The sequence below is a fragment of the Drosophila hydei genome, unplaced genomic scaffold (assembly GCF_003285905.1).
Source record: "Drosophila hydei strain 15085-1641.00,03,60 unplaced genomic scaffold, DhydRS2 tig00000149-arrow-pilon, whole genome shotgun sequence".
Classification (NCBI taxonomy): Eukaryota; Metazoa; Arthropoda; class Insecta; order Diptera; family Drosophilidae; genus Drosophila; species Drosophila hydei.
The window spans coordinates 7,063,596-7,089,058 of NW_022045678.1; the positions used below are offsets into that span (position 1 = coordinate 7,063,596).

The window sequence follows — 25,463 nt, forward strand, 5'->3', positions numbered from 1 at the left end:
TAATGGTATTGTGCAAGTGTATGTAACAGGCAGAAGGAGGCGTGGCAGACCCGAAAAGGATATATATTCTTGATCAGGACGACCAGCCGAGTCGAATGAGTCCTGTCCGTCTGTCCACAAATTCTTTAAATTTAAGTTCAGTTGGAAATATTACCATTATGTGAAGGCGTTTGCATCTCTAACAAGCCAATAGAATATGTAGATCATATACTGAAAATTTCATTACGTAAAACAGAAGTTATTAACAAAACGTTTGGCCAATTTGCAAAAGCACATGTCAGCAGCGCTACGCGCACGCATTTTTCCTATGCGTGTGCACACATTCATTCAAATGCGTGTATTCTTTTCTATTCGAAGAATCGAAATTGCGATTGAATTGTGTTTAATTATTAACTGCTACTTAGCTTCAAATTAATTAGTCCCTGGGTTCAAGCCTCGCGGCGATGAGACACTTTTTATTGTTGCATTTTTTTTTTTAAATTATGAAGTGAAGAATACTAAAAAGCGCAGATAGGACTGGGATCAGGATATCTCCTAGTTATAATAAAGGTTTTATAATTAAGGCTACGCATTTCTTGTTTACTGCGACAATTTTTATAATAGCTCTGGCAATGCAAATGAGAGTTAAAGAACATTTACTATACTGTTAACATGCATTATTTGCCTTTTCCTAAAGGGACACTGAAGTAAAAGGCGAGCCAAGTTCCACTTACACATTTTACCTTAGTTATTCAATTGTAGTTGTAGTTCCTCTATCTTCGTTTCTATTCGTCTCTGCCAATGTTTTTACTCGTGACTGCGATATTTGTTTTTTGCCTGCACAAATTCGCTCAATATTTTGTTCTAAAAAACCTTAAAGCATTATAGCTAACTGATTGACTTAGCTCGTTGTTTCTTTAACCTGTCCTTAAATATAAAGCATAGTTAAACAACTAGCTGTTTAGATTTAACTGAAGTCTGTAAGATATACGTTGGAATATGTTATATAATATAATACTTAGTATACTACCATTATACCAATATTTTAGTTTACTAAGTATTCTAAATAATACTTCAACGACATGCAAATATACTAAAACATACAAAAGATATCAAAATTTGAATTGCTTAATCCAATTGAAGAAAAATACAAACCTTGATTATACAGTAAATATTTAAGTAACAAAGAACATTTATTCTCGTGACAACCCAAGCTCAAAGTTATTGTGGGCTTGACACTGGGGCTTGGCAGATGGCGAGAAGCTGTAAAATGTAACAACTAAGTTGCTGACATCCTCTTCTAATGTACTAACAAATAAATATGTATGTATATATATATATATATATATATATAAAGTTCACGGTGTAAACCCAACCTAAACAAAGATATAGTTTTTGGCCGAATCGCAAAACCATCTAGTTCTCTCTGAATCGCTCTCAGGAAATTGAGCGATGGAACGATCTAATTTACCAGCGGTACCATCTCTAACTATTTGAAAACCTGGCAAAGGACGGCAGCGAGCGTATAGGCATATGGTCTTAGCTTCCGGCTACCTTCAATAATTGATGTCCTGCCACTCACATTTTTGTAAAAACTTTGCTTGTTATCCATTTACCTCTTTCAGGATGTCTATGTGCTCCTGAAATATTCTTTCAATGACGATGATATCATCCATCGCCTGATCAGACCAGATTTCTTATTCAGTATTTTGCGGCGGATAGTGCACTTACATACTTACTTCACTTAGGTAATCCAAGATTTGTTGTACTCAGAGCAAGTATTAATTTTCCATGTTCCATGTTCTAATAGAACGGCTGCTTCTCCAGTTTGCCTCCACGGCGTCTCGGTCTCACTTGCAGAATGATGTCCAGCAATAGACTCTCTTCCGTCTGTTTATATGGCTGCGGATTTTATGGCTTATGGAGAAGTGATTATGTATTGTTATTTTAATTTTTCTGATTTGAAGAAACGAGGAAAACAGCCAAATTTATTTACATCGGGTAATCATTCTATATAATTTTCTTATAATTTTCAGATTATTCCAACTCAATTCTTTTGAGGTATAGTCTACTAATATTCAAAATGCCTTTAAATATGGATGTGTAAGTGGAATAACCATAGTTCCAAAACTAACTAGTATAAGAATCAATTATATTTTGTTATAAATAAACGAATCATTTCAACGCAATCGATTTTTTTTTATTTTCTTAAGACAATAAGTGATCGGTTTCGTTATTTTTGTCAAATTGGGAAAACATCTGCTACAGTAATGACAAGGTCCAAAAAATGATTTAATTTCTTTTTGACTTTTGGAAATATAGAAATTTAATTGGAGTTTAGTTGGTTTGGTGTCGTGATAATATTATATAAGAACTCTGTTACAGTTTTGAGAAATTTCCACTAATCAAGTTGTAGCTTGTAAATTATATTTTATTATTTGCTAAGCACTTTTTCCAATGAATTCAAGTGATCAGCTATTGATGTACAAAATGCAATGTCTAAGTAGACTGAGCTACATTTATGAATTAATTTCCTTAAAACGATGTAATTGTAACATTGCTAAAGTTGAAGGTGTGTTTTGAATCCAAATGGTATTCGTCTGTACTCTTGGTTCTTTATCTGATGTCTTTTGCAAGTTCATTTATCGTAAATTACTTGCCTAACGTGATTAGAATTTTGTGTGTGTGTAGAATTTATCGTTTATGGTGAGTTTGATTATCTCGATAATCGTGTATAACTCGATATATTTATTTCCCTGAAACATATATATTATTTTGGGCATAATCCATGAGACTGCAATAATTGTAAATTGCGTCATTATGATGATTAGCTGTTTTTGTAATGAAAAATGTTTAACCTTAGTGGAAGTGAATGATTAAATAAAACCAAATACAAATTTAGTAGATATGCGTCTAAAAAACATCATCGTAAAGTAAAATTAAATATATATAATATATATAACTACTGTAAGAATCGCCAGAAATGAAGTAATCGTACAAAACTACATAAGAAAAAAGCAACATAACCGTCTTTCGACCGTAACACTAAAGACACATTACCGAAATGAAATATAAATTAGGGGAATATCATTAATAAAAAATATCGATATACAGAAATACACCTTTATCAGGAAAGTTATATAAATACAACATGGCGTACGTGCCAGCAACAACCTTAAATATTTTAAGGTATTTCTAAATTTCTTTTACATTTAACTGGAAATATAATTTTTATGTTTTTAAAGGTTTTCAAAGCTTAGCCGCTTAATGTCAATGTACCCTTCCCATTTTGCTGAACCCAACTTAAATAAAATTACAGACAGAAAGAGTGCGTCGCATATTCCTGTAAAAGCGGCTACGAATGATTTATCTGATTCAATTTTTTATGGAGAACTGAAAAATAAACTTATAAAGTATATTACGAAAAAAGGTAATAGAAACTTGGCCAAAGAGCTATTAAATGAAACATTCGAAACTATTAAACGAACCCAGATTGAAAGATTGAACCTTAATAAAGGAGATAAAACGAGCGTGATAATTAATTCGGAGCAACTTTTAATAAATGCCATCGAAAATTCACGTCCCTTACTCCAGCTTTCAGCAATAAAAAGAGGCGGGGTTAAATATCAAGTTCCTGTACCGGTGACAGAAAAAAAATCGTATTTTCTTGCCATGAAATGGCTATTGGATGCAGCTCGTGAAAAGGATCGTAAAGTTCATTTGCCGGAGAAACTGGCTTGGGAAATTTTGGATGCTGCTTGTGGCCAAGGCAGAGTTGTCAAAAAAAAGGACGATTTACACAGACAATGCGAAAGTAATCGTGCTTATGCACATTATAGATGGAGTTAATTTCCGATTATCCGTTTGGATGAATATCACGGCAATTAGGTTAGCATATAATTTTTAGCATTACCCATTCATTGGATTTTTAAAAATAAATAAAAAAAAGAATTATACTAATATACAAATATATGTATTTGAGGGTAAGTAAAGGCATAATGGGACTCGACCTCGAAGCGCAATTTAATTGAAATAACCCTAACCCGAGTAAACACGAATTTGAATTGGGCTTTTCTTAGTGTACCAGCAATAGGTTTTATGGTTAGTGATCCTGGCCAAATGTCCAAAGATAAGTATGATATACCGAATTGGTTTATTTTTATATGAAGAAATTGCACAAATTACTGATGCCGGTCATAGAGGTTTATGTAATAATCATCCAATTAAATTCATGGAAAACCAACTGGCCTTGTGGCTCACCAATAAAATATGTAATTTAACGGCTAGTTGCCGGAACAATGTCTTTATTACGAGTGAAGACGTAAAATAAGCGGAACTAGAGTTAAAACTATAAGCGAGCTGAGGCATAGGCTAATTAGAATGCAAAATAAAATTCAAAATAATCTAAAGCTTCAAAGTTACAATGCTACAGCCGGCCAGCCGGCTCCATATAAATGATAACGCAGATCTTGCAGCTTATGCAAGATATCAAATTACCATAGCTGGCCAATTCGACCAGGGCGCTGAACTAATTACCTAACGATAACAGGCAATAACTATTGTTTAAGTTAACTGTTTGCAAGGGGGACTCCTTGACTCGTTAACTTATATGCAAGAAGATCTAACAACTTCAAATTGTAGGTTTTACCAAATCATACCATGAACAAGAAACTATAATTGTGTGTTTACGCTCGTTGTGAAAAAGTATAGTTTGCAAAGAAACCCCTTAGACACTAAAAACTAATACAATTTTTGACTTTAGATGCAAAATGAATGGCTTTTAATATTTTTTTTGGTAAACTGTTTAATAATATTTATTGAGTTAAATTATAAAAAGATATAAAACTAAAATGTGTAACAAAATAAACAACAAAAACTAAAATTATTCATTTTTATACTGTAAAGAAACTTTTTACACAAAATATTTTGATTGTTATTAACTTAAAATAGAAAACAAAATGTATGGTTATTTTAATATTTAGTAAGACCTCCCGTAGCATTTAACACGTGCTGGAGGCGTTGTCACCAATTTTATTAACTATTCAAGAGGGATATTTTGACTGTGGTGGTGTATCAAAAACATTGCTACAATTATAGAGGAACCAAATCCATACATTAATCTTCCTTAAGATTCGAATCATTTTCTTGATAGAATTTAAAGTTTGGTTTATTGCTTTAGATTAGCCAAATTATTTCTTCAACTTATTTATTCCAGAGTTCGGGGTAAAATCTTTTTAAAAGAGTCCTAATTCATACCAAATTTCATCAAGTGTTTTATTAGCTTGGTAGGATGTTTATGATATTTATCATCCCGGGAACAGCATATGCAGCTTTCTCAACGGCGTTGTTTGACGCAATCAATTTGCTCCAAATCGGTAAAGGCTTCAATTATATTCGAATCACAATAGGTTACAATTACGGGATTGTCAGCTTCAACATCACATCAGAAGTCTTTTAATATATCTTTTAAATTTGCCCAAGTGTTTAAAATTAGATATGGGTAATTCAACTTGAACGCGTGTTGGTGAGATATACGAACCTGTGTCGCATTTTCTATTTTTGTTTTCCTGACCATTATTACAGAACGAATAGTATGAATTTAAATATTTTATATATACGAATTTCAGATTTTTTGTATTTGAGAATGTGGTTGTGTGATGTGGTAGCAAGCTGAATCAATTCCACCAAATTGTCATTATTTATTTTTGAAAAAATTGCTCTATTCTCAATTTAGCTCAACATGACACAATAAGGCTCTATCTTTATGCGCAGAGGATAGCGCATTTCTCCATGCGACTTCATCCGAAAATCGTTAGCACCATTATTACAACACTGTGCATTTTACAAAAATTACCAATATCCTCGTATCAGAGATAGTAAAAGTATAATATTGGCGTATGATTTTTCAGAAAGACGAAGACTGTTTCGATTAACAACTACTCACTGAATTTAAATAACTATTTCAATATTCCAAATAATAGTCATACCCCTTGGTAGCTGCTTTATTAGGCCCTCAAGTCCACCCTCTAGCTATCCAGACTGAGTTTCTGACAAACTATAAGTATCCGATGCCAAACATCGGTTTCATCACTGCAGCATCTAAATAGCTTCGTCAGACATATATGACGGACATACGTACACAAAAATATGAGTGTATATATAAATGCGCCGCTGAATTTGTAGTGTGTAACCGGAAATATTAACTCATAGATGAAAGTTGTAATTTTTATGGGCATTAGACTGTAAACATAACCTCACTGCGAAAGTTTATAGAGAATAGTAAATGGAGTAATTCCTAATTTTATGTTGATCAAGTGCCTGCAACTCAGTTCGTGTTCTTAAAACACAAAATTAGAGCTTTTTTTGATAGACTAGAGAGCAGAATGCATGTGATCAGAGGTAAGTCTTGGACTCGCTCATCAAGCTAGAATTAAATTTTGATGCAGTCCACACAAGTTTAGAGCAAGTGGATTTTAATTCCATTTCCAGTGATATATTTGTCAAATTTGAATCAACCCTAAGGAAGTTGAAACCCATTCTTTATCGCGAATTCGACAGTCGGCTGAATTCACAATCAATTCCCATCCAGTGCTCGTCATATCTAATCGCTGGTATTTACCATAGCTAGAATTCAGGAGAAACTTTACTGAGTGGGAAAAGTTCTGCTCAATGTACAAAACAGTTATAGATGACTCCGTTTTCCTGTTTAAGTGGCTGTTTTGGATACAATCCGCTTGTTGTAGATAAAAAGGGCTAACTTCAGCGTTGCCCTTGGGCAGGAAAAGGCGTTTACATTTATGGGTACGTGATGGACAAGGTGATTGCGTCATCGTGCAAAGAGTTCTCCAGAAACTAGACAAGGACACTCAGGACATGGTCCATATTGTCAACATTTTTGCAAACGCGGTGTTGAATGTGTGAAAATATGGATCTAATCATGCTAGGGCAAGATGGCAAGGTTGGCAAGTCAGAGAAGAAAATCATTTGTTGATTTTATGTCGCCCATGCTTTGTATGTTCAGTTCACATTGACATCCAGTGTAAGCGTCATTCAAATTTCGAAAAAAGTGGCAGCAACAGAGAGATAGCACATGACAGATGAAGCTCCATACTGAATATCTACACTCAAAACCAACATATCCCACTGTCATTGTGCAATGTCATCCTTTCTATCTCAAGGCCTTACCTCCTCGCTCGTTTGATGCTGGCCTCAACTCAAATTGTGAATCGCAAATTGAGAATGGAAAAAATCCGCAGCATTTATGAAAAAATATATTGATATTAAGCATATGTTATTGGTGCCCCGTACAGCAATTAATTATATTTTTTATGTCATATTGAAATAGAAGATTCTACAGTAAAGTTAGATTTCGACAGTACTTCAGTGACCACATCTGGGCTTTTATTAAATTATACAATTTTTTTTGATAGCTGGTGAAAATGTCCTTTTATTATGGGTATTGCTGAGCCAACATCAATTGGATGCGTTGTTAAACTGGTGTGACCAAGACGTTAAGTAATAAACACAGAATGACAGCTATTACTTTATCCAGTGTGTGTTGTCTTCACTCGATAAAAATTGGATAGGTGTGATTACTTCATGTGATAATTGGATAGATCCTTTATCCGTCTGGAGCCCCAAAATCTAATTCTGATACTTCAGACTGTATCATATCACCATATCAGCAAATTTTCTAAGTTCCGATAATAGCGTTTTTACCGATACACTATTTGGAATTTGGGTTTGTTCTAGTGGTGTTTCTTTTTAGTTTTTACTTTATTTAACTATTAGCATTTATGGTAAAGTCATAATGGTGTATTAATATAGCTTGGAATATATTAATTTAAAAAAGGAAAGGACGCCACCGAAGCAATGAATCGATGCGGATCAATGTTTTAGTTTAAGAATTGAGTGACACTGGTGGTGCGTGCGTAGGGAACTTAATTAGATTCATGCCATGATCATTCATGATGATGATGCCATCGCCATCCACGGGGTCTGGGTCGAGATGGCTTTGTTTACAATTTGGTATGACAGTAAGCAATTTCTATTTCTATTTCGTTGTATGTCTGTAAGTGGACGATTCAGTTCAAGTATTTATCTTAAGCTGTCTATCACTTGCAGTGGCTCGCTGAATCTCTGATCTTCATATATTCCTAAGGTTGTTAGAGCCAACCGTACCCGCTACAGCCTTAAGTGTTGTCCCCAGAAAATCATGACTTACTCTTACGCTGGTAACTGTCGCGGGTAGATAGCGGATCTTATGCGTGTTCTCTGTAGATTTTCAACTAGTTCATCGTATGGGATAATGCTAGCAACTTTGTTATTTTCATTGTTTGGTAGGTATCTGTACTGGTCCTATCGTAACATGTATCTGTTCATGATAGCTGTGTCAAGATTTTCGTCTCTATCAATAAACGCTGGAGAACGGTACGTTACCATAAAACGAGGCGTCTGAGCTTCGGATCTAATTGAACTGTTCTTGGATTTCGCTTGACTTGCATTTACAAATCGACCTGTTTTCTCCTTTCACACATATTTATCGCGATGTCTGTTTGCACTTTGAAAGTTTTTATATATACCCAATCAATCAATCAGATGACGTGATCTGTCCGTTCTATGAGAAATACAATGATATCTTAAACAGAACTTACCGATTTATTCTTGTAGAACGTCATCGATAGTGTGCTATAAGCTAACAAAATTTGTACTTCGCCTCGTTGACTAAACAATTCCAAATTCGCAAATATCATTATAATACTTTGCATTGGGAAAGTGTCTGAGATGGTTTTAAGATTTAGTTTCCTGAAATCGATCATCAGTCATATCCTTCTATTGCCTATTTTTCCGTTCCCATTGTGTCCACTGCCCATACTGGTTTGCTGTACGAGAACTCGGTTTTCCTTTATGATGCTGTGAAGTTAGAAGATCTTCGGCATATGTACGGTACGGAAATAGTTTTGAGTATATCGATTTCATCGATTATACGTTTATATGTAGCTAGAACAGCTGTGATGTACGGTAATACTCTATAGAGTCTGCCTTGTGGTTGCTTTAAAAAATGTTTAGGAAATGCATTCTTGCTGCAAATAGTGCGGTTAATTCTTTATTCTTCGTGGGTCTTACATTAGCCCATTTGAAGTCCTTCAATGCCTTCGAAGTAGCACCTATCTTTGATATGTCTTCCATTAGATCGCTCCTATCAGTTTGAGTAAGTCGAGGCCAATGATCCAATCAAATCGGACAGAGAATCCAATAAAATATACGCGTCATGTCCAATCATAGGTATCTTGCAATGCTATTTGACAGATGAATAGATTAAGCGACGAAAGAGAAGTCAACAGCTGTGCGCTGAGTCCCATAGCTCTGTCACCAAGCTCACCTACTAAGCCCATCAAAATCAACACCTCACTGATAATCACATTACAACAACACAAGTAACAGCATTATTATACCCTGATCCCATTGAAAATGGGAAATCAGGGTATAATGGTTTTGTGCAAATGTATGTATCAGGCAGAAGGAGGCGTGGCAGACCCCATAAATATATATATATTCTTGATCAGGACGGCAAACCGAGTCGATTGAGCCCTGTCCGTCTGTCCGTCTGTCCGTCCGTCCGTCTGTCCGTCTGTCCGTCTGTCCGTATGTGTGAACGCGTGGATGTCAGCATTTATAAGAGCTTGCAATTTTTTTGTAGGTCCGTGTATAGCCCGCGCAGGTCAAGTTTGTTTCAAATATTCGATAACTATTCGCATTTAATTGTTATCGAATAAAAACATTATTGAAATGCAGTAAATAAATTATATCTCGAACGTCTTCAGAGCTAGAGCCTCCGAAATTTGTATTTAGTTTTATGTATATTTTATGCAATTTAAATTTTTGTTGGTTTTTGGATACCGGCTCCAAATTCCCCCAAATTCTTAAAATTTAAGTTTAGTTGGAACTAGGGCCATTTTGTGAAGGCGTTTGCATCTCAACCAAGACAATAGCATATGTAGATCATATGCTGAAAATTTCATTAAAATCCATTAAGTAAAACAGAAGTTATTAAACAAAACTTTTGGCCAATTTGCAAAAGCACATGTCAGCAGCGCCACGCGCACGCATTTTTCCTATGCGTGTGCACACATCCATTCAAATGAGTGTATTCTTTTCTATTCCAAGAATCGAAATTACGATTGAATTGTGCTGAATAATTGGCTGCTACTTAACTTCAAATTTGTAACCCTTCTTGCAAGCGGTGCAGTGGCTGCGTTGGTAGAGGCGGCGCTCGTTAGCGTTTAGTCTCGGGTTCAATCCTCGCGGCGGCGAGACTTTTTTTATTGAAATTTTTTTTTTAAATTATGAAGTGGCGGTGTTGGTAGAGTTGGTGCACGTTGCGCAGACAGTCCGGGTTCGAAGCCTGGTCTTGCAATGTCGTTTTTTATTTGTTTTCTTTTTTTTTTGAATACTCGATGTGAACTACGGAAAATATTAAATTCAGAGGACTGGGATCAGGGTATCTCCTAGTCGGGCACCCCGACTAGAGCTTTCTTACTTGATATATGTACATATATGGTATGTGAATAGCTATTCGTGTAGTGTATTTAACAATATATATATATATATATATATATATATATATATATATATATATATATATATATATATATATATATATATATATATATATATATATATAAATCTAAATAGTTATATATGTAGTGTATTCAATATTTACCAATTTTACTTCATATCACCTAATTGCCAGCGTACTAGACATATATGGTTAATAATAGTTTTTTGACATATATCGATTTTTAATTTTCATATCACCACTAATCTTGGCATCAATTCACATTTCTAAATAAACTTGACGCGCGCATGTGTAGGGGAGATGTGACATTTGAATTTAGCTTTGAGACAAGAATTAAGAAAGTTTGGTAGCATAAACATTTTAGTGGTAAGTTTATAACACATGAAGAAAGGTTATATTAAAAATAAAATCTTAATTTTTATTTAATATAATCTGGAAATATGTTTGTATTCAAAAAACCTAAGTCGTCTGAAAAAAACACATTTTACTCATAATTTGCACATTGTTTTTTTTAAATATAGTTAAGTTAAAAATTATTTTTTAAAGCTCTTACATGTGCATCAGCCACTATCATTCATTCTTATGTCACTCTACTCGGTTTTTAAGTGTAATTCAATTGTTCTATGGGTCGTCCTCATATTATCATTGATATTTTATCATCTTCGGTTATGTTTCGTCTTTTTATTTTTTTCATTTGCCTCTGCGACTCTTCGGTTGTACAATGCTGTGATAAGGCTAGCCATATATGTCTTTTAGGTGCAATGCTCATGAAATCGCGTTGGTTGCCTAACGGTTTTGAATTGTAGATTGAATTCTTAACGATAAACGAACTTAGCATTTCACATTTTAGATATTCTCCGTTTTATACTCCATCCGCATACTTTCGGATAATGTAAATAATTGAGTGTGTATTCAAAGGCCAACCCAATATGAACTAAATTTGGAAAGATTGTTATTTAAAGCTGTAATATGTAGGTACATAGATTTGACAAATTTTGTTAGTCTTTCAACGTTTTCTTTATACTTAATATTATACAACATTATAGTTCTGGCTATAATGGGTTTTCTAATGTTTTATAATATTTAACAATATTTCATAAATATTTTTATATATTATACAAATATTACCAACATTTTTAGAAAAAAAGTTATCGCAAATATAGACAGAAATGTCTGCATATTGAACAAAACTTGTAGAATTTGTAGATAATATTCAAAAAAATTTACTGGAACCCGTTTAATAGCACAAAACTGCGTTTAAAAATAATTGGTCAATTGGCAAAACCACGTGGCAAGCAGAGTCAACGTAGAGATCATGCACGTATGTACACATATTAAAATTTAATTCGAGCAATTCAAACAACTATTGTGATTGAATTGTCAGAGCTACTTTGGCGTTTGTCATAGTATTCAAGGAAGAAATGGCGGTGATATTGTACGTGCGTCTCGTATTTTAAAAAAAAAAATGAAATACAATATATATGAATTTACGTTTGCCGATATTTTCCACAGCTTAATAATAGATTCCATATATACACACAAATCGCGCTTCTCATTTTTTGGCTTTTTTTTGCATATATTTATAATTTCGCCTCTTATTTTGAAACTTTATTTATTTAATTGTAAGATGGTTAAATTCGCATTTGCGGTGTATTTTTTGCTTATCTGAATTAATTTGAGAACTTTAACTTTAATTTGTGATCGATTAATATGTAGCAAATAAGTAATTTTTTTTGTTTATCTGAAAGAAAAGATTACTATCTTCATTATTTTTAAAAAGATAGTTGAATATCTAAGCGATTTTAAGACAGGTAAAAAGCTATATTGAGTTTGGTGCAAAACATCAAAAAATAACACAGATTTGGTCGCTGTCATAATGGTAAACAAATTATAATAGTTATAATAATAGTACTATTACATACAATAAAACTTATGTTTAGTATGTTCTACTCTTGATATTATTGTATATATCAATGGATTAAAGTTTATTAAGAAACTATGTAAACTTGAAAAAAAAAAAAGATTTATCCACTTAGGGTAATCAGGCTATCCAGCTTTTCTTAAAGAGAAGAGCCTCTAAGCCTAAGCCTAAAATTAATATAAATTATGAAATTAAAATTTACTTTTTGACATTATAAAAGCGAAGCGAGTTTTTTTGTTAATTTTTTTTTTAATAGTTGGTTTGAATTTTTTTTTAGTAATATACAAATATACTCGATACAATCTATTGAAAATATTAAAAACAAAGATAGGACTGGGATCAGGGTATCTCCAAGTCGGGCAGCTCGACTAGAGCTTTCTTACTTGTTTCATTAAAGGTCATGAATGGTTTCATTAATGGCCATAAAAACACTACATTCAAATGAACAGTGATCAAATGGCGTTGAATGAAATTGAATACGAAGCCGAAAAATTTGAAGCATTTGGAATGCATTCAAATCTCAAACCAATTTTTTAATTGTTGTTTTGCACATCCGTAAGGCACACTTCACTTTGGCTGTCATAAAGTGGACGACGGTGTGTTCATATGTGCTTGAATAATTCGAGTATCTTCGGCTTTGGCAAATTTTTCATTCCACTTTGTGCTTAATTGTTTTAAGTCATCTTACTGAATACCGTATGCTGTAGGACACTATACACACTTATATTGATTCGCTTCATTGTGTGCCATTCAAAACTGTACATTTGAAACATGCACGCACTCTTGAAGTACCAGGATAGATGAAAACCCTTTCTCCAGAACGTCAATCATTTCTACACCACGTGTGGTTGCGGATGATTAGTAACAATACTTAAGATGAATACATAATCTCGGAAAATGTTTTCATTGAGTGCATAAATTCCTATGCAACCGAATCGCGCAGTCTCATTGCTGTGCGTTTAGGATAGTAGAAGCGAATGCTTGATGATCGCTGGTCATTAGCGTACCAGGATTGATGGTGATCTAATTGTTACAGATCATGTTGACGACTTCCTTTAATTCGCCAAAGACCGATCAATCCAATGGCTAAGCCGCAGTGTGACGTATGCGAAAGAACATGAATGTCATTTCCTTACAAAGTTCCAAATAAATGAGTGTGATTCATGTTAATCCAATATCAACAACAGTGCAATTTCCAAAGATGCCCATGGAAGAATTGAAGGAATTCATGAAAACTCCTGTTGTTGCAGAGTAGTCAGCAGAGCCGACAGTCTTACCAATTCAGAATGATGCATTGAATTTTTACTGTGAGAACACTGGTGGAATGGTTTTGCCATTTGCTGAAATAGGCGACTGTTAAAGTATCGACTAACCTTCAAGAGAAACGGGATGGTCTAGAAAGCGCACAGATATTAAACTTCTTCTGGTCTGGTTGCAAACCCTTTACATTTTGGAACACTACCATTGGTTCAACAATCACGTTCAACTTTACTAAATTATAAGCACGCATATGAAGTTGCCGTGAAGTCAAACCAAAATACATATCATTATACTTCGAAACGTGTTCAGACAATCTATATTCATCATCTTCATATGTAACAAGCAGAGAGAGTAGTGACAGACCCTATAACCAGAACGGAGTAGATATAGACATTCCCGTTCGTCTGTGTGAACGTAAAACATAAATGGTAGAGACTTGAAATTTGAAATATGTAATCCTGTTACAATAAATATATAATCGCATTTCCTTATTACCGATACAAATCGATAACTTTACCTCGTTTTTCAGGCTTGAATGCCACAAAAAATTTAAATACCTGTTTGCTGGAATGAATACAGAAATTTCGTTTATTTCAGAATATTAATCCTCCGTTCCTCTTAAACAGAAATTCCCAAATAAACGTATTTAAAATAAGTGAGACGTGTGCGTTGACAAATACACACAAAATTGATTAATTGAGAATGTCCATCTAGAATAAAAGTTATTAAACAATTTATTTCCCACATTACAGCCCGTACTGTAGATCAAGCGCAACCTCTGAGTAATATCAGCTCTTCCCAGAGCATTTTTATTCTTTTAATACAATTTAAGATTTCAAAAGTTATGGTTTTATAGTATTTTTTGCTGGTTTTTGTTCGCGTTGTTCTTTCTTTATCCAATAAGTCAAAGACGTTAGTTTTATTGTTAGTCATAACACACCATAAGAGAGCTATTGTATTTACCTTTGAAATTTCCGGCATTTTGCTTCTTGTATTAAAAAGCAATTTTCAAAAGGCAGTACACAAAAGAAAAAAATTTTATCGTAAAAATCACTCGCATGATTCAATTCAGCACATCTGAATTAGCTAAAAATAAATTCAATAATCTGTGCACCTCAAATAAAACTTCGTTAAACAAGGACTGTTCGTGAACACTCAGCTGATCGACACTAAATTGAATGCATGAAATGTCAACGTATAACAAACAATCAGAGCTCATATAAAAATAAGTTCAAAACTCGGTTTTTGAGATATCTGGCTTATATAAGTCACATTCACAAAAGAAAAAAGTTTCATAGGCTTCCACAAATAAAAAATATTTATAGAGCATAATAATGATATTCATATTTGTTTATTTAACAAAATATTAAAGTATTTTTCTAGTATTAAAAATTACTGCGAAATTGAGAAATCGGGGTAGCAGCCAAAATCAAACGTCGACGTCGAGCTAAGTCGAACTATCCTTGAACCTCCGTCTGTCCGTATGTAAGAACACGACGATCTCGAAAACTATAAGATAACTATTTCCGATTTAAAATGCAGATTCAGTTAATGTCTAAATTTTGCATAATGTCTAAATTTTTTTATCAAGACGGCCAGTAGAACTAGCCACGTCCGTGTAAATTTAGCAATCTCGTAATCCACTTAAACTAAAGACTTGAAATTTTAAATGTAGACTTTTATACCTCGATCAAATTCGATGATTTGACTTCGTTTTTTAAGCATAGCTTGAATACCGTAATAGTTGGAGAGTTCAGATTTACTGTGTAAACTAAAATTTAATAAATTAAAATTAAGATTTTATATATAATCATTGTCGATTGAATAAGAATATTGTTTAAACAATTACTGCAGCCCATTTGTTGGTAGAGCTAAACCGGTCGGTTTTTATGTTTTTATTTTTTTTTAATACTCGATACAAACTAGGTTCAGGGTATCTCCTATTCTGGCACCCCGACTCGAGCTTTCTTATATGTTTTATATATATTTATAATTTTTTTTTTTATAGAAAATGTCTGGACGAGGAAATTTATTGTCTTTATTTCATAAAATGACCGAGACTGCCGAAGTTTCTCAATCTACTCAAGAGCATACCAACGTAAGGGAATTATATGCTGAGCCCTCTGCTTTGAGGGAAGAATATCAAAGAACTGCCAAAAACACAACTACAATTGATCTTGCGGCATCTTGTAATGGTCTTAGCATTTCAAATGGAAGGGGGCGTGCAAATTTACTGCATTTTTTTAAAAACGATTCCTATAAAATACAAAATGAAAAAAACAAATCTGACCTCTCATCATCGTTAGAAGGACTCGCAAGTCAAGATCAAAACAAAATATGTACTCTAAAAGAAAGTACTGATTTAAATAGTGATATTAACAAAAATATTAATCCAAGCATTTTAGGAAGTGAGTTTTTTTGTCCTAACACAATTTACGGCACGAAAGGTAAGGCCTCTTATTTTTTATTTTATTGAAAAAAAAAATGATGAAAATGTTGATAAAATTTTGATGCGATTGTAGTTCGTATGCACACGAATAAATATATATTTATCAACAATTATGTATTTATCTTATAAGTTTTTATTTTGAAAGTATTCAATATTCTTAAGAATTTTTCTCGAAGTTACGCCAGTTCGTAAAGATTAATGCTAATATATGTTTACCACCAATACAAATATAAAGTTTTATACTTAATATTTGAAAGTTTTATCATTTTAGATATAATGTTAAACAAAGTTATATTAAATTTGTCTGTTTCCTTTATTTATTGTAACACGAAAAAAGCTTTGTATTCGACTACGAACACTTAAATTCCTTTATTCTGATTTCTTCTTGGTATTAACATTTTTCCCCCCGCAGGATCGTTGGTTAATTTGTCGTGTAATTACATAAGTCTAAGGTCAGACCCAATGAAGGGAATTTATCTCTATGAAGTACGATTCAGTCCTGCTGTTGATTCACTTCATCTAAGGATGAAGTATTTAAATGAACATAATAAAAAATTCGGAGACATTAAAGCCTTTGATGGAACTACTCTATACCTACCGATTTTATTGCAAAGCGAATTGACAACTTTTATTTCGAAAAGTTTTGATAATAAAGACATTGAAATAAGGATTCTGTTTAAAAAAAAAGAGTCCCTTAAAAATTGTAAACAGTTATACAACATATTATTTGATCGAGTCATGAAAACTCTAAATTATGTTAAATTTGATAGAAAGCAATTTGATCCATCACGCCCGAAAATAATTCCAACAGCCAAGCTTGAAGTTTGGCCAGGTTACGTAACTGCTGTAGATGAATACGACGGTGGCTTAATGCTCTGCTGCGATGTATCCCATCGTTTGCTTTGTCAAAGAACGGTATTGGATATGCTAGTAGAGATATATCAAAATAACAAGAGCAATTACCAAGACAAAGCAAAAAATTATTTTGTTGGAAGTGTAATTATAACACGCTATAATAATCGCACTTATAGGATTGATGATATATGTTTTTCACAAAACCCATGTTCACAATTTGAAACAAGAATGGGATCTAACAGTTACATGGATTACTACAAGAATTACCATAATATTACAATTAAAGACGCCAAACAGCCATTACTTATTAGCTTAAAACAATCAAAAAAATATTCGTTTTCTAATACAGGAAACATACAATTTTGTTTAATTCCGGAACTTTGTTATCTTACCGGACTCCACGATGAAATTCGGGCCGACAAAAAACTAATGCGTGAGATTGCAACTTTTACTAGTGTAACGCCGAATCAACGTATAATAGCGCTTAATAAATATTTAAAAAATGTATCTGAAAACGATGATGCTCGAAAAATTCTTGAAAACTGGGGATTATCGCTACAAAAAAACAATGATAATATAGTCGGTCGGAGAATCGGTGCAGAGCTAATTTATTTTGCAAAACAATGCGTATCAGCTGGATTGAGTGCAGAATTTTCCAAAGATGCGGTAAGGAACGAAATGCTGGAAATTGTTCATTTAAACAATTGGGTAATGATTCATCACAAAAATGATTTAAAAGCTGCTAAATCATTTTTACATAATATGCAGCGTTGCTGTGAAGCTTTTGGAATGAACATTCGTAAGCCAAATATTATTTCTTTAGAAAATGATCGAATAGACATTTATGTCGATGCCTTACGTCGAAATATTTCCACCCAAACCCAAATAGTCGTATGTATATGTCATACTAGCAGAGATGACAGGTATAGTGCCATTAAAAAAATATGCTGTTCTGAGATACCAGTGGCTTCGCAGGTAATAAAAATATATCTTTTTTCATAAAAAAAAATTTACATTTATTTTCAAAGCTTAATTACTTAAGACTCAAGTTACGTTTAGTTCAATCTACTTCATACAAATTTCCAATAAAAAATACTAACTAAATTTATGGTCGTCGACTAACGCTAAAGACCAATTTGCATTATATACTGATTTGTTAAAAAGTGTTCAGATGTTTCCGATACGCCAACTATTTATCTGGTATATTAGAAACTCGAGATATCGTGAATACCACAAAAAAAATGAGCACCCGCACCCATAAGCGCTCTGCTTCCTGCGGAATTTACGCAGCTATTGCACTTGGAGTGCAGTATGGGATATAGTTGTTAAATAACTCTATTAGCTGTTAAATAACTCTTTTAGATTGACCTAAATCAAATTTTCAAAGCGTAATAATGACTATTTTTGTGTATTGGCAAAAGCACAAGTCTCTAGTATTTTAGTATACAAACAGTTTTGAGCTAGAAAACATTACATTACACGAAAATAATACATTACTTAATGAAAAATTAGTAAGAATATTTTAGTCGGGTACTACCTCCTGCATAAGATTCGTTCAATTTCCAAAACAGTTAAATCATGTTTGCTAAGTGTGCAGGAATTTAACTGTCACATTTCCATATGCCACAGCCGCAAGAGCCTTACATATGTCAGAAAAATACATTTTTTCTAAAGTTTTGGAGCTGGCAGCGCTGAGAACGTCTGCAGCGCAAGACTGCTACATTATTAGTTGTTAATATTACGTCTGTAGTATTTTAAATACATTATTTGCCAATAAAAACATAAACTATATATCCTTATTAATTCTTATTAAACTTAAACTTACTAATTATTTACGCCAATCTAGGAGCATATCGAAATTCAGTGTAATTTCCTCCGTTTTGAAGTCAGCCCAAAAATTTTAAGCTTATATTACTGTAGATATGTACGTTACTGTTTATTGATCAGAATAATTTATGTTATTCTATGGAGAATACTGTGTTCAATATGTTACAAAATTCGATTACTCTAAATAAAATATATTTATAAAATTAAGACATTTTTATAGGGTAACATACTTAGAAATTTATATAAATTTTGTATAATCATATATTGTATTCGATTATTAAAGGTAATAAACTCAAAAACCTTATCCAACGAAACAAAAAATCGATCTATTGTTCAAAAGATTATTTTGCAAATGAATTGCAAAATGGGAGGATCATTGTGGACTGTAAAAATACCCTTTAAGAATGTAATGATCTGTGGAATAGACTCCTATCATGATCCATATCAAAAGTGTAATTCTGTGGCCGGTATGTTTATATAATTATGTCAACAGAATTGTCATGTCCATATTAACAGAAATATTATTATAGCATTTGTAGCTTCGCTTAACTCATCATATACTCAATGGTTTAGTAAGGCTGCTATACAATCTGAAAAGGAAGAAATTGTTAATGGACTAACATCATCTTTTGAAGCTGCCCTAGAGTGCTATAAGATCCGAAATGGTTATCTTCCTGACAATGTAATTATTTACAGGTATGAATAAATTAGTTTTAGGCTAATCAATATGAAAGTAATTTATTGATAATGAAGCTAACGATTTTAAGTTTACTCATCATCTGTTTTAAGTTTAAAGCAATTGTCTATAGTAACTTTCATTAGCTTATCTTAAGATTTGTTCTGATTCCAAGCTAGGATTGCATTTTTTGGCCGCTTTTAGTTAGGCGACACATCCTTTTCATTACTGTGCTGTTTTCATATTCTGAACTCATTGAAAATAGTAATCAGGGTATAATGGTCTGGTTAAAGGACAGACAGAATTAGGAGTTGTAGACCACATAAAATATACATATTGTTGATAAGGACGACGTACTAAGTCGATCTCAGAATTTAAATGTAGGTCTGCCTGTACTAAGAGATCAAATTTGTTTGTTCGAAAAAATAGATAGCTATTCCTGTTTCAATAATATCGATTTAAAACATTATCGAATCCATGTAATGTCATGTATATTTTATACAATTTTGATATGTGTTATATTTTGGGTACAAGCTATTTAACTTAAAGTTCAGTTTCAAATATTATTGGCTATACTGAACTTTTACTAATTTGACAAGTATTCAATATGTAGGTACCGTATGTTTAAAAAAAAAAACAGATTTTGGAATATGATAGACAATTTATCAAAAGTGATACCGTCAACAAGAATTTTAAAAGTAGATGAAAGTGAAGGGTAAGTTTAAGCCTTCAAGGTAGAGTTCATTGGCAAAGTAAAAAGGACAAAAAAGAGTGCTCTGGTCGAGACGGTGTATGGGACATATCATTATATATTTATACCTTTTTATACCCATGAAGTATACACAGTATTCATTTAAACATGTGTGTATGTCATTTTGTATGATCTTGGAACTCCAAAAGCTAGACACTTAAATTTGAAGTATATATTCTTGGATATACTAATATACTGATTATTAATAGTAAACATTGGTCTTACGTTTAGATCAAACGTGTCAACCAAATACTATAATAGCAATAAATTAAAAGTTATAAAAAACCATGGTTAAACCACAATTAAAGCTAATTTAAGCTATCAAAGGTAAAGGTAACTTGGGCACAGGTCAAGTGAGTTCTAGGCAGATGAATGCTCCTTTGAGTATAACTCTTCAAAACACAAACTTTTTATAAGAATTTTCATAGTGCAAAGGGAAAAGAAAGCCGTGGTGTGGCTTTCGCATGTTCTGCGGACGTAGTGCAGACATTATTGAATGAACCAAGTTAAATAATTAAGGACTCTAAACTGACTTTCCTTCTGGATATAGGCTTATGGGAGAATCATTTATCTTCAGCATGTCACTTTCCTTTCATGAGATATCTCTAAAAATTCCTAAATGTTTAATGTAAGCTTAAGGTTTGTTCTCTTAATATAACATTTAGATATCTATTTAGAAAATTCACTATTCATTAATTTTAATTTATTTTTCAGAGATGGAGTTGGAGATGGCCAATTAAATTTGTGTGCCATGTACGAAATTCCACAATTCGAAAGAGTGTGTGGTAAAAATATGAAAATTACCTATTTAGTAATTCAAAAACGTAATAATACTAAATTCTTTTTGGTAAGTTAATAAGTAAAAATAACACGGACATTTTTTTTTTATAAAATTCAAATGTCATAAATAAGCTTAAAAAGGGATGGTAACCATTGTAACCATTGAAAATGTTAGATTTTATCCATAATGAACTTGTTAAATAGTAAAGAAGCAGGTAAAAGGATTTTCTATTATAAATTATATTAATTTATTTAATATTCTTTATATTTTTGTAAAGAATAATTAAGATAATATTTGTTAAAGGTAATGAAACAAAACTCCGCATAAAATTTAATACATATTTACTGCACACTATCGCGAAATTCAATTTCATACAAAAAAGTAATAGTGACAAAAGCAAACATTTTTTATTGCATTATTCATCCCTTTCACCGTAATTCGAAAATTTTAATTTAACAATAGGTGTACACATTAACCATTTTGTTAATTTTATTATAATTCAGTATTATCAAAAGTACAGTCAAAATTTTCTTTTCTTACTGTTTAAATGTTAGATTTTGAACTTATAATAAAACTTATTTTTTTATGCAGAATAATGACAACATATATGAAAATCCATTACCGGGGACAGTAGTTGATAAATACATCACTAGATCACACATGTATGATTTTTTTTTGGTTTCACAAGCGGTACGCCATGGTACAGTAAGCCCCATGCATTTCATTGTTCTACGTGACGATTCTAATTATGGACCAGATATTATACAAAAATTAAGTTATAAATTATGTTATTTGTATTATAACTGGCCTGGAACTGTGCGGATTCCTGCATGTTGTATGGTAAGTCGATTTGAATGTTAAAGTGGTAATTCTAGATATAATATTTTTATAAGATTGTATGTAACAGGCAAAAGGAAGCGTGACAGATCCCATACATTTTTTTTAATTAATTGTAAAGCACAATACGCATTTTGAAGTCATAGAATTTTCTTATCGATAATGTGGCTTCATCTATTTAACGTATCTTGAATGCTCTTAGTGGATTACTCCGAGCTATTTGATTGAACCGTTGAAGTTAGTACATTGCCGGGCTTACAATACTCCAAAAATATATGACGTTCTGTTAAAGTCTTGAATTCCTTCTAGTCGGGAGCAGCTAAACTCTGTTGCACCATAAGTGAAGTGGCTTTGTTTCCCATCATCAAATTGTCAATCATTAATATATGTTATATTCAAATTTATGCATATTATAAATATACAATTCTGCACTAATAAATAATTATATATATGTATTTTATTTTTGCAGTATGCTCATAAGATGGCCTACTTAATTGGTCAAAGCATTCAACGCGATACTGCAAGGAACTTATCGGAAAAACTTTTTTATCTATAAACCTGTTATGTTTGTATAACTTAATAGAGAATAGAGAAAATCGTATATATTAAAAAAAAATAAAAAGAATGTAATATTTTTGTTAGTTTAGACCAAACGATTAAATTAAGACTGTGAAAATCTGTATATTGCGATAAGACTGCATAAATTCTAAAATATTGAATTCATATTTCTAAAAGAGGGTTTTATCAGGCTAAAATATTAAAATAACTATCAGATAACGGATTTTTAAAGCATATCTTGAACAATATCTTTATTATACTTATTGATATGATAGTTACATATAGTTTACAGTGCAGCGATAGACACTAAAGAGGAAATTTTGAAGGTTGCCCAGTATGTCGATCCCTACTTTTTATGGATGAATAACGAGTTTTTAATAAATACAAATACCAATAGCAAAATAAATACCGTTTAATGGATTGTCAATACGATGGTACACTTTTATAATACACTTTTAATATATTTTATGCTTTAAATACCACTATGAATGGATATAATCAATTAAATCAATGTTTAAAAGTGCACACTGTTTTTTTTTTATAGAAAGCCGTTAAATAACACAGAAGTTATTAAACTTTTAGCACCAATAGTTCGCATTTTTTCTATACATGTGCACCCATATTTTCAGACAAGTACATAATTTTTCAAATTTTGTGGGTCACAATAGCGGTTGAATTATGTTTGCATCACTCGTACTAGTACTTTTGTTTTGCATTATTAACTTTGATGACACGTGTCGCAGGAATGACTTGTTGATTGAGACGATGGCAGAAATAGTGCATCGTTGACTTAGTTTTAAAATCTTTAATATGTAAATTTGTACGTAAGTATTCATTGCTATATTTAGTTGTTGAATTTTCGAAAACATGAAAAGAGTATTAATAAACTTATAAAAAAGAATAATAGATATAGGATAGTAAAGGTTGAACGCTTAAGCAGAATTTTCACCAATAGTCCAGTACATTATAAATAATCTTTGCATTGTAATTTATTAAAACAATACTATATTATATACAAACGCAATGAAAATATATTATGCAAAATATATTATGATATTAACTAGATTTAATTTAACAGTTGTCATTTGATATATACTTATATGAAGAAAGAAGCAGAATTCTTTCATATCATAGCTGAAGCTCTTAAACCTAACCCGAATCAAATTCTAACATTTTCATACATACATATATTTTCCAATTACAAAACACATAAAAGGAAATACAAATATTTTGGTTTGTTTGTTTGAGTGGATATTATAGGATGTTCATACCGAGCTTTGCCAATACTGTCAAACCAATGATATGCATAAGAATTATTAACAATAGAATTAATAGCAATAGCAAAATTTTAGGGTTAATAATATAAAAGAAAAAAATAGGAAACTCAAAAATAGAAATCTAGGTTAAGCGAATTCGTGCGTAAAATCAAGTGTCCAGGTAAGAAAACCCATATAGCAACTCTGTCACGAGTAAAATAGATATACATTTTTTATGAATTATTATTATTAATTATATTATTTTTATGCAGTTGCAATATTGACTATAAGGATAATCGAACATTCATGCCAATAACAGAAATACCTTTAAATTACTATAACCGAATAATTAAATATATTAAGTTCATAATTATCTACAATTAATTTCATGCTTTGATATTTATTTTAAAGGTTCAGTATTTATATTTGGAGAATTAAACAATTGGTTCAAATACGAAGTAAAAAATATATAAGAAAAAACGTAAAAATTTCATAAAACATAAAATGAAAAAAATTAGAATCTTCCGAACAAAAATGACATGTTTCGAATCTAAAATTATACATACCAATGCTGAGCCTTTCAAACTCAGCAATAGATAAGCTAGAGTAAAGGGATAAAATACGCATAAGTCAATGTATAAGAAACCTAGCTCAAAAGAACAAAGATCAATGATAACAATTGGTGTCGAATAAAAACATGATTGAAATGCAGTTGATAAATTATATCTCGAACTTCTTAATTTAGTTTTTTTGTATATTTTCTGCAATTTTGATTTTTGTTGGATTTTGGATACCGGCTCCAAATTCTTAAAATTTAATTTCAGTTGGAAATATGGCCATTATGTGAAGGAGTTTGCATCTCTACCAAACCAATATAATATGTAGATCATATGCTGAATTTCATTAATATCCGTTAAGTAGAAAAGAAGCTATTAAACAATTTGCAAAAGCATATGTCAGCAGTGCCATGCGCACACATTTTTCCTATACGTGTGCACACATACATTCAAATGCGTGTATTCTTCTCTATTCGAAGAATCGAAATTGCGATTGAATACTGCTTGAATTATTAGCTGCTACTTTACTTCAAATTTGCAAATTTGCAGTGGCGGTGTTGGTAAGCAATAGTCTCTGGATTTGAGCTCAGCAGGGAAGAGGCATTTTTTATTGTTTTTTTAATCATGAGATGGCGGTATTGGTAGAGTTGATGCACGTTACGTAAACAATTTGGGTTCGAATCTTGGTATCGCAATGTCAGTTTTTATTTGTTTTTTTTAATACTCAATACAAACTACGCAAAATATTAAAAATCGCAGATAGGACTGTATCAGGGTATCTCCTAGTTGCACACCCCGACTTGAGCTTTCTTCTTATAATTTCACATATAATCTAATTTAGCAACGCTTGTAGACACAAACAATTAATTATGGCGTATGGTGTCGGTATCAAAGTCGATGGATGTCGTCAGCCACAACGAGCGTTCCGTTTGTCGAATTTGAAAATGAGCCCCGTTTGTTAAATTGTTGTGCTTGGTCTTTTGAGCAAGTTTTTAGTGTATTGGGGTTGTTTATTTCTATTTTGGTGTTGCAATGTCTTTGTTAAACCTTATATGAAGGCCAAATATGCCACATTTTTTTTTTTGCTAGAGTGCACACATGCAATCCTTTGTAAAAATGTATGTATGTGTGCGTGACTTGCTGCCAGTTAAAATTATAAAAATCAACAATTTGAATT

At 32.2% G+C, this 25,463-nt stretch overlaps 2 protein-coding genes and 1 long non-coding RNA gene across 5 annotated transcripts; all 3 read left to right on the forward strand.

The window, feature by feature from the left end:
- The first annotated feature begins 1,492 nt into the window (after positions 1 to 1,492).
- LOC111594394 lies at positions 1,493 to 2,158 on the forward strand. Its single transcript, XR_002751128.2, has 3 exons — positions 1,493 to 1,727; positions 1,790 to 1,915; positions 2,016 to 2,158. It is a non-coding gene; the product is annotated as an uncharacterized LOC111594394 (long non-coding RNA).
- Positions 2,159 to 3,072: 914 nt separating this feature from the next.
- Positions 3,073 to 3,882, forward strand: LOC111594392 (28S ribosomal protein S7, mitochondrial). Its single transcript, XM_023307659.2, has 2 exons — positions 3,073 to 3,168; positions 3,225 to 3,882. Exons 1-2 carry the CDS (start codon positions 3,131 to 3,133, stop codon positions 3,826 to 3,828), a joined length of 642 nt encoding a protein of 213 aa, XP_023163427.1. The 5' UTR covers positions 3,073 to 3,130; the 3' UTR covers positions 3,829 to 3,882.
- A 6,950-nt stretch (positions 3,883 to 10,832) lies between these two features.
- Positions 10,833 to 22,559, forward strand: LOC111594390 (protein argonaute-3). Of its 3 annotated transcripts, none has more exons than XM_023307656.2 (8): positions 10,833 to 10,924; positions 15,748 to 16,186; positions 16,601 to 18,018; positions 19,154 to 19,337; positions 19,401 to 19,566; positions 21,012 to 21,144; positions 21,670 to 21,918; positions 22,385 to 22,559. In XM_023307656.2, exons 2-8 carry the CDS (start codon positions 15,751 to 15,753, stop codon positions 22,469 to 22,471), a joined length of 2,673 nt encoding a protein of 890 aa, XP_023163424.2. In that variant the 5' UTR covers positions 10,833 to 10,924; positions 15,748 to 15,750; the 3' UTR covers positions 22,472 to 22,559. The 3 variants fall into 3 exon arrangements, with proteins under 3 accessions (XP_023163424.2, XP_030079059.1, XP_030079060.1); XM_030223199.1 differs by lacking the exon at positions 22,385 to 22,559 and adding an exon at positions 21,986 to 22,352; XM_030223200.1 differs by lacking the exons at positions 10,833 to 10,924; positions 15,748 to 16,186; positions 16,601 to 18,018 and adding an exon at positions 18,707 to 18,967.
- Positions 22,560 to 25,463: the final 2,904 nt, after the last annotated feature.

Coding starts and splice junctions, on each gene's coding strand:
- LOC111594392 (XM_023307659.2), top strand. CDS start 3,131: ATGGCGTACGTGCCAGCAACAACCTTAAATATTTTAAG. Junction 3,169..3,224: donor ACAACCTTAAATATTTTAAG/GTATTTCTAAAT, acceptor ATGTTTTTAAAG/GTTTTCAAAGCTTAGCCGCT.
- LOC111594390 (XM_023307656.2), top strand. CDS start 15,751: ATGTCTGGACGAGGAAATTTATTGTCTTTATTTCATAAAATGACCGAG. Junction 21,145..21,669: donor ATAATACTAAATTCTTTTTG/GTAAGTTAATAA, acceptor TTTTTTATGCAG/AATAATGACAACATATATGA. Junction 21,919..22,384: donor GGATTCCTGCATGTTGTATG/GTAAGTCGATTT, acceptor TTATTTTTGCAG/TATGCTCATAAGATGGCCTA.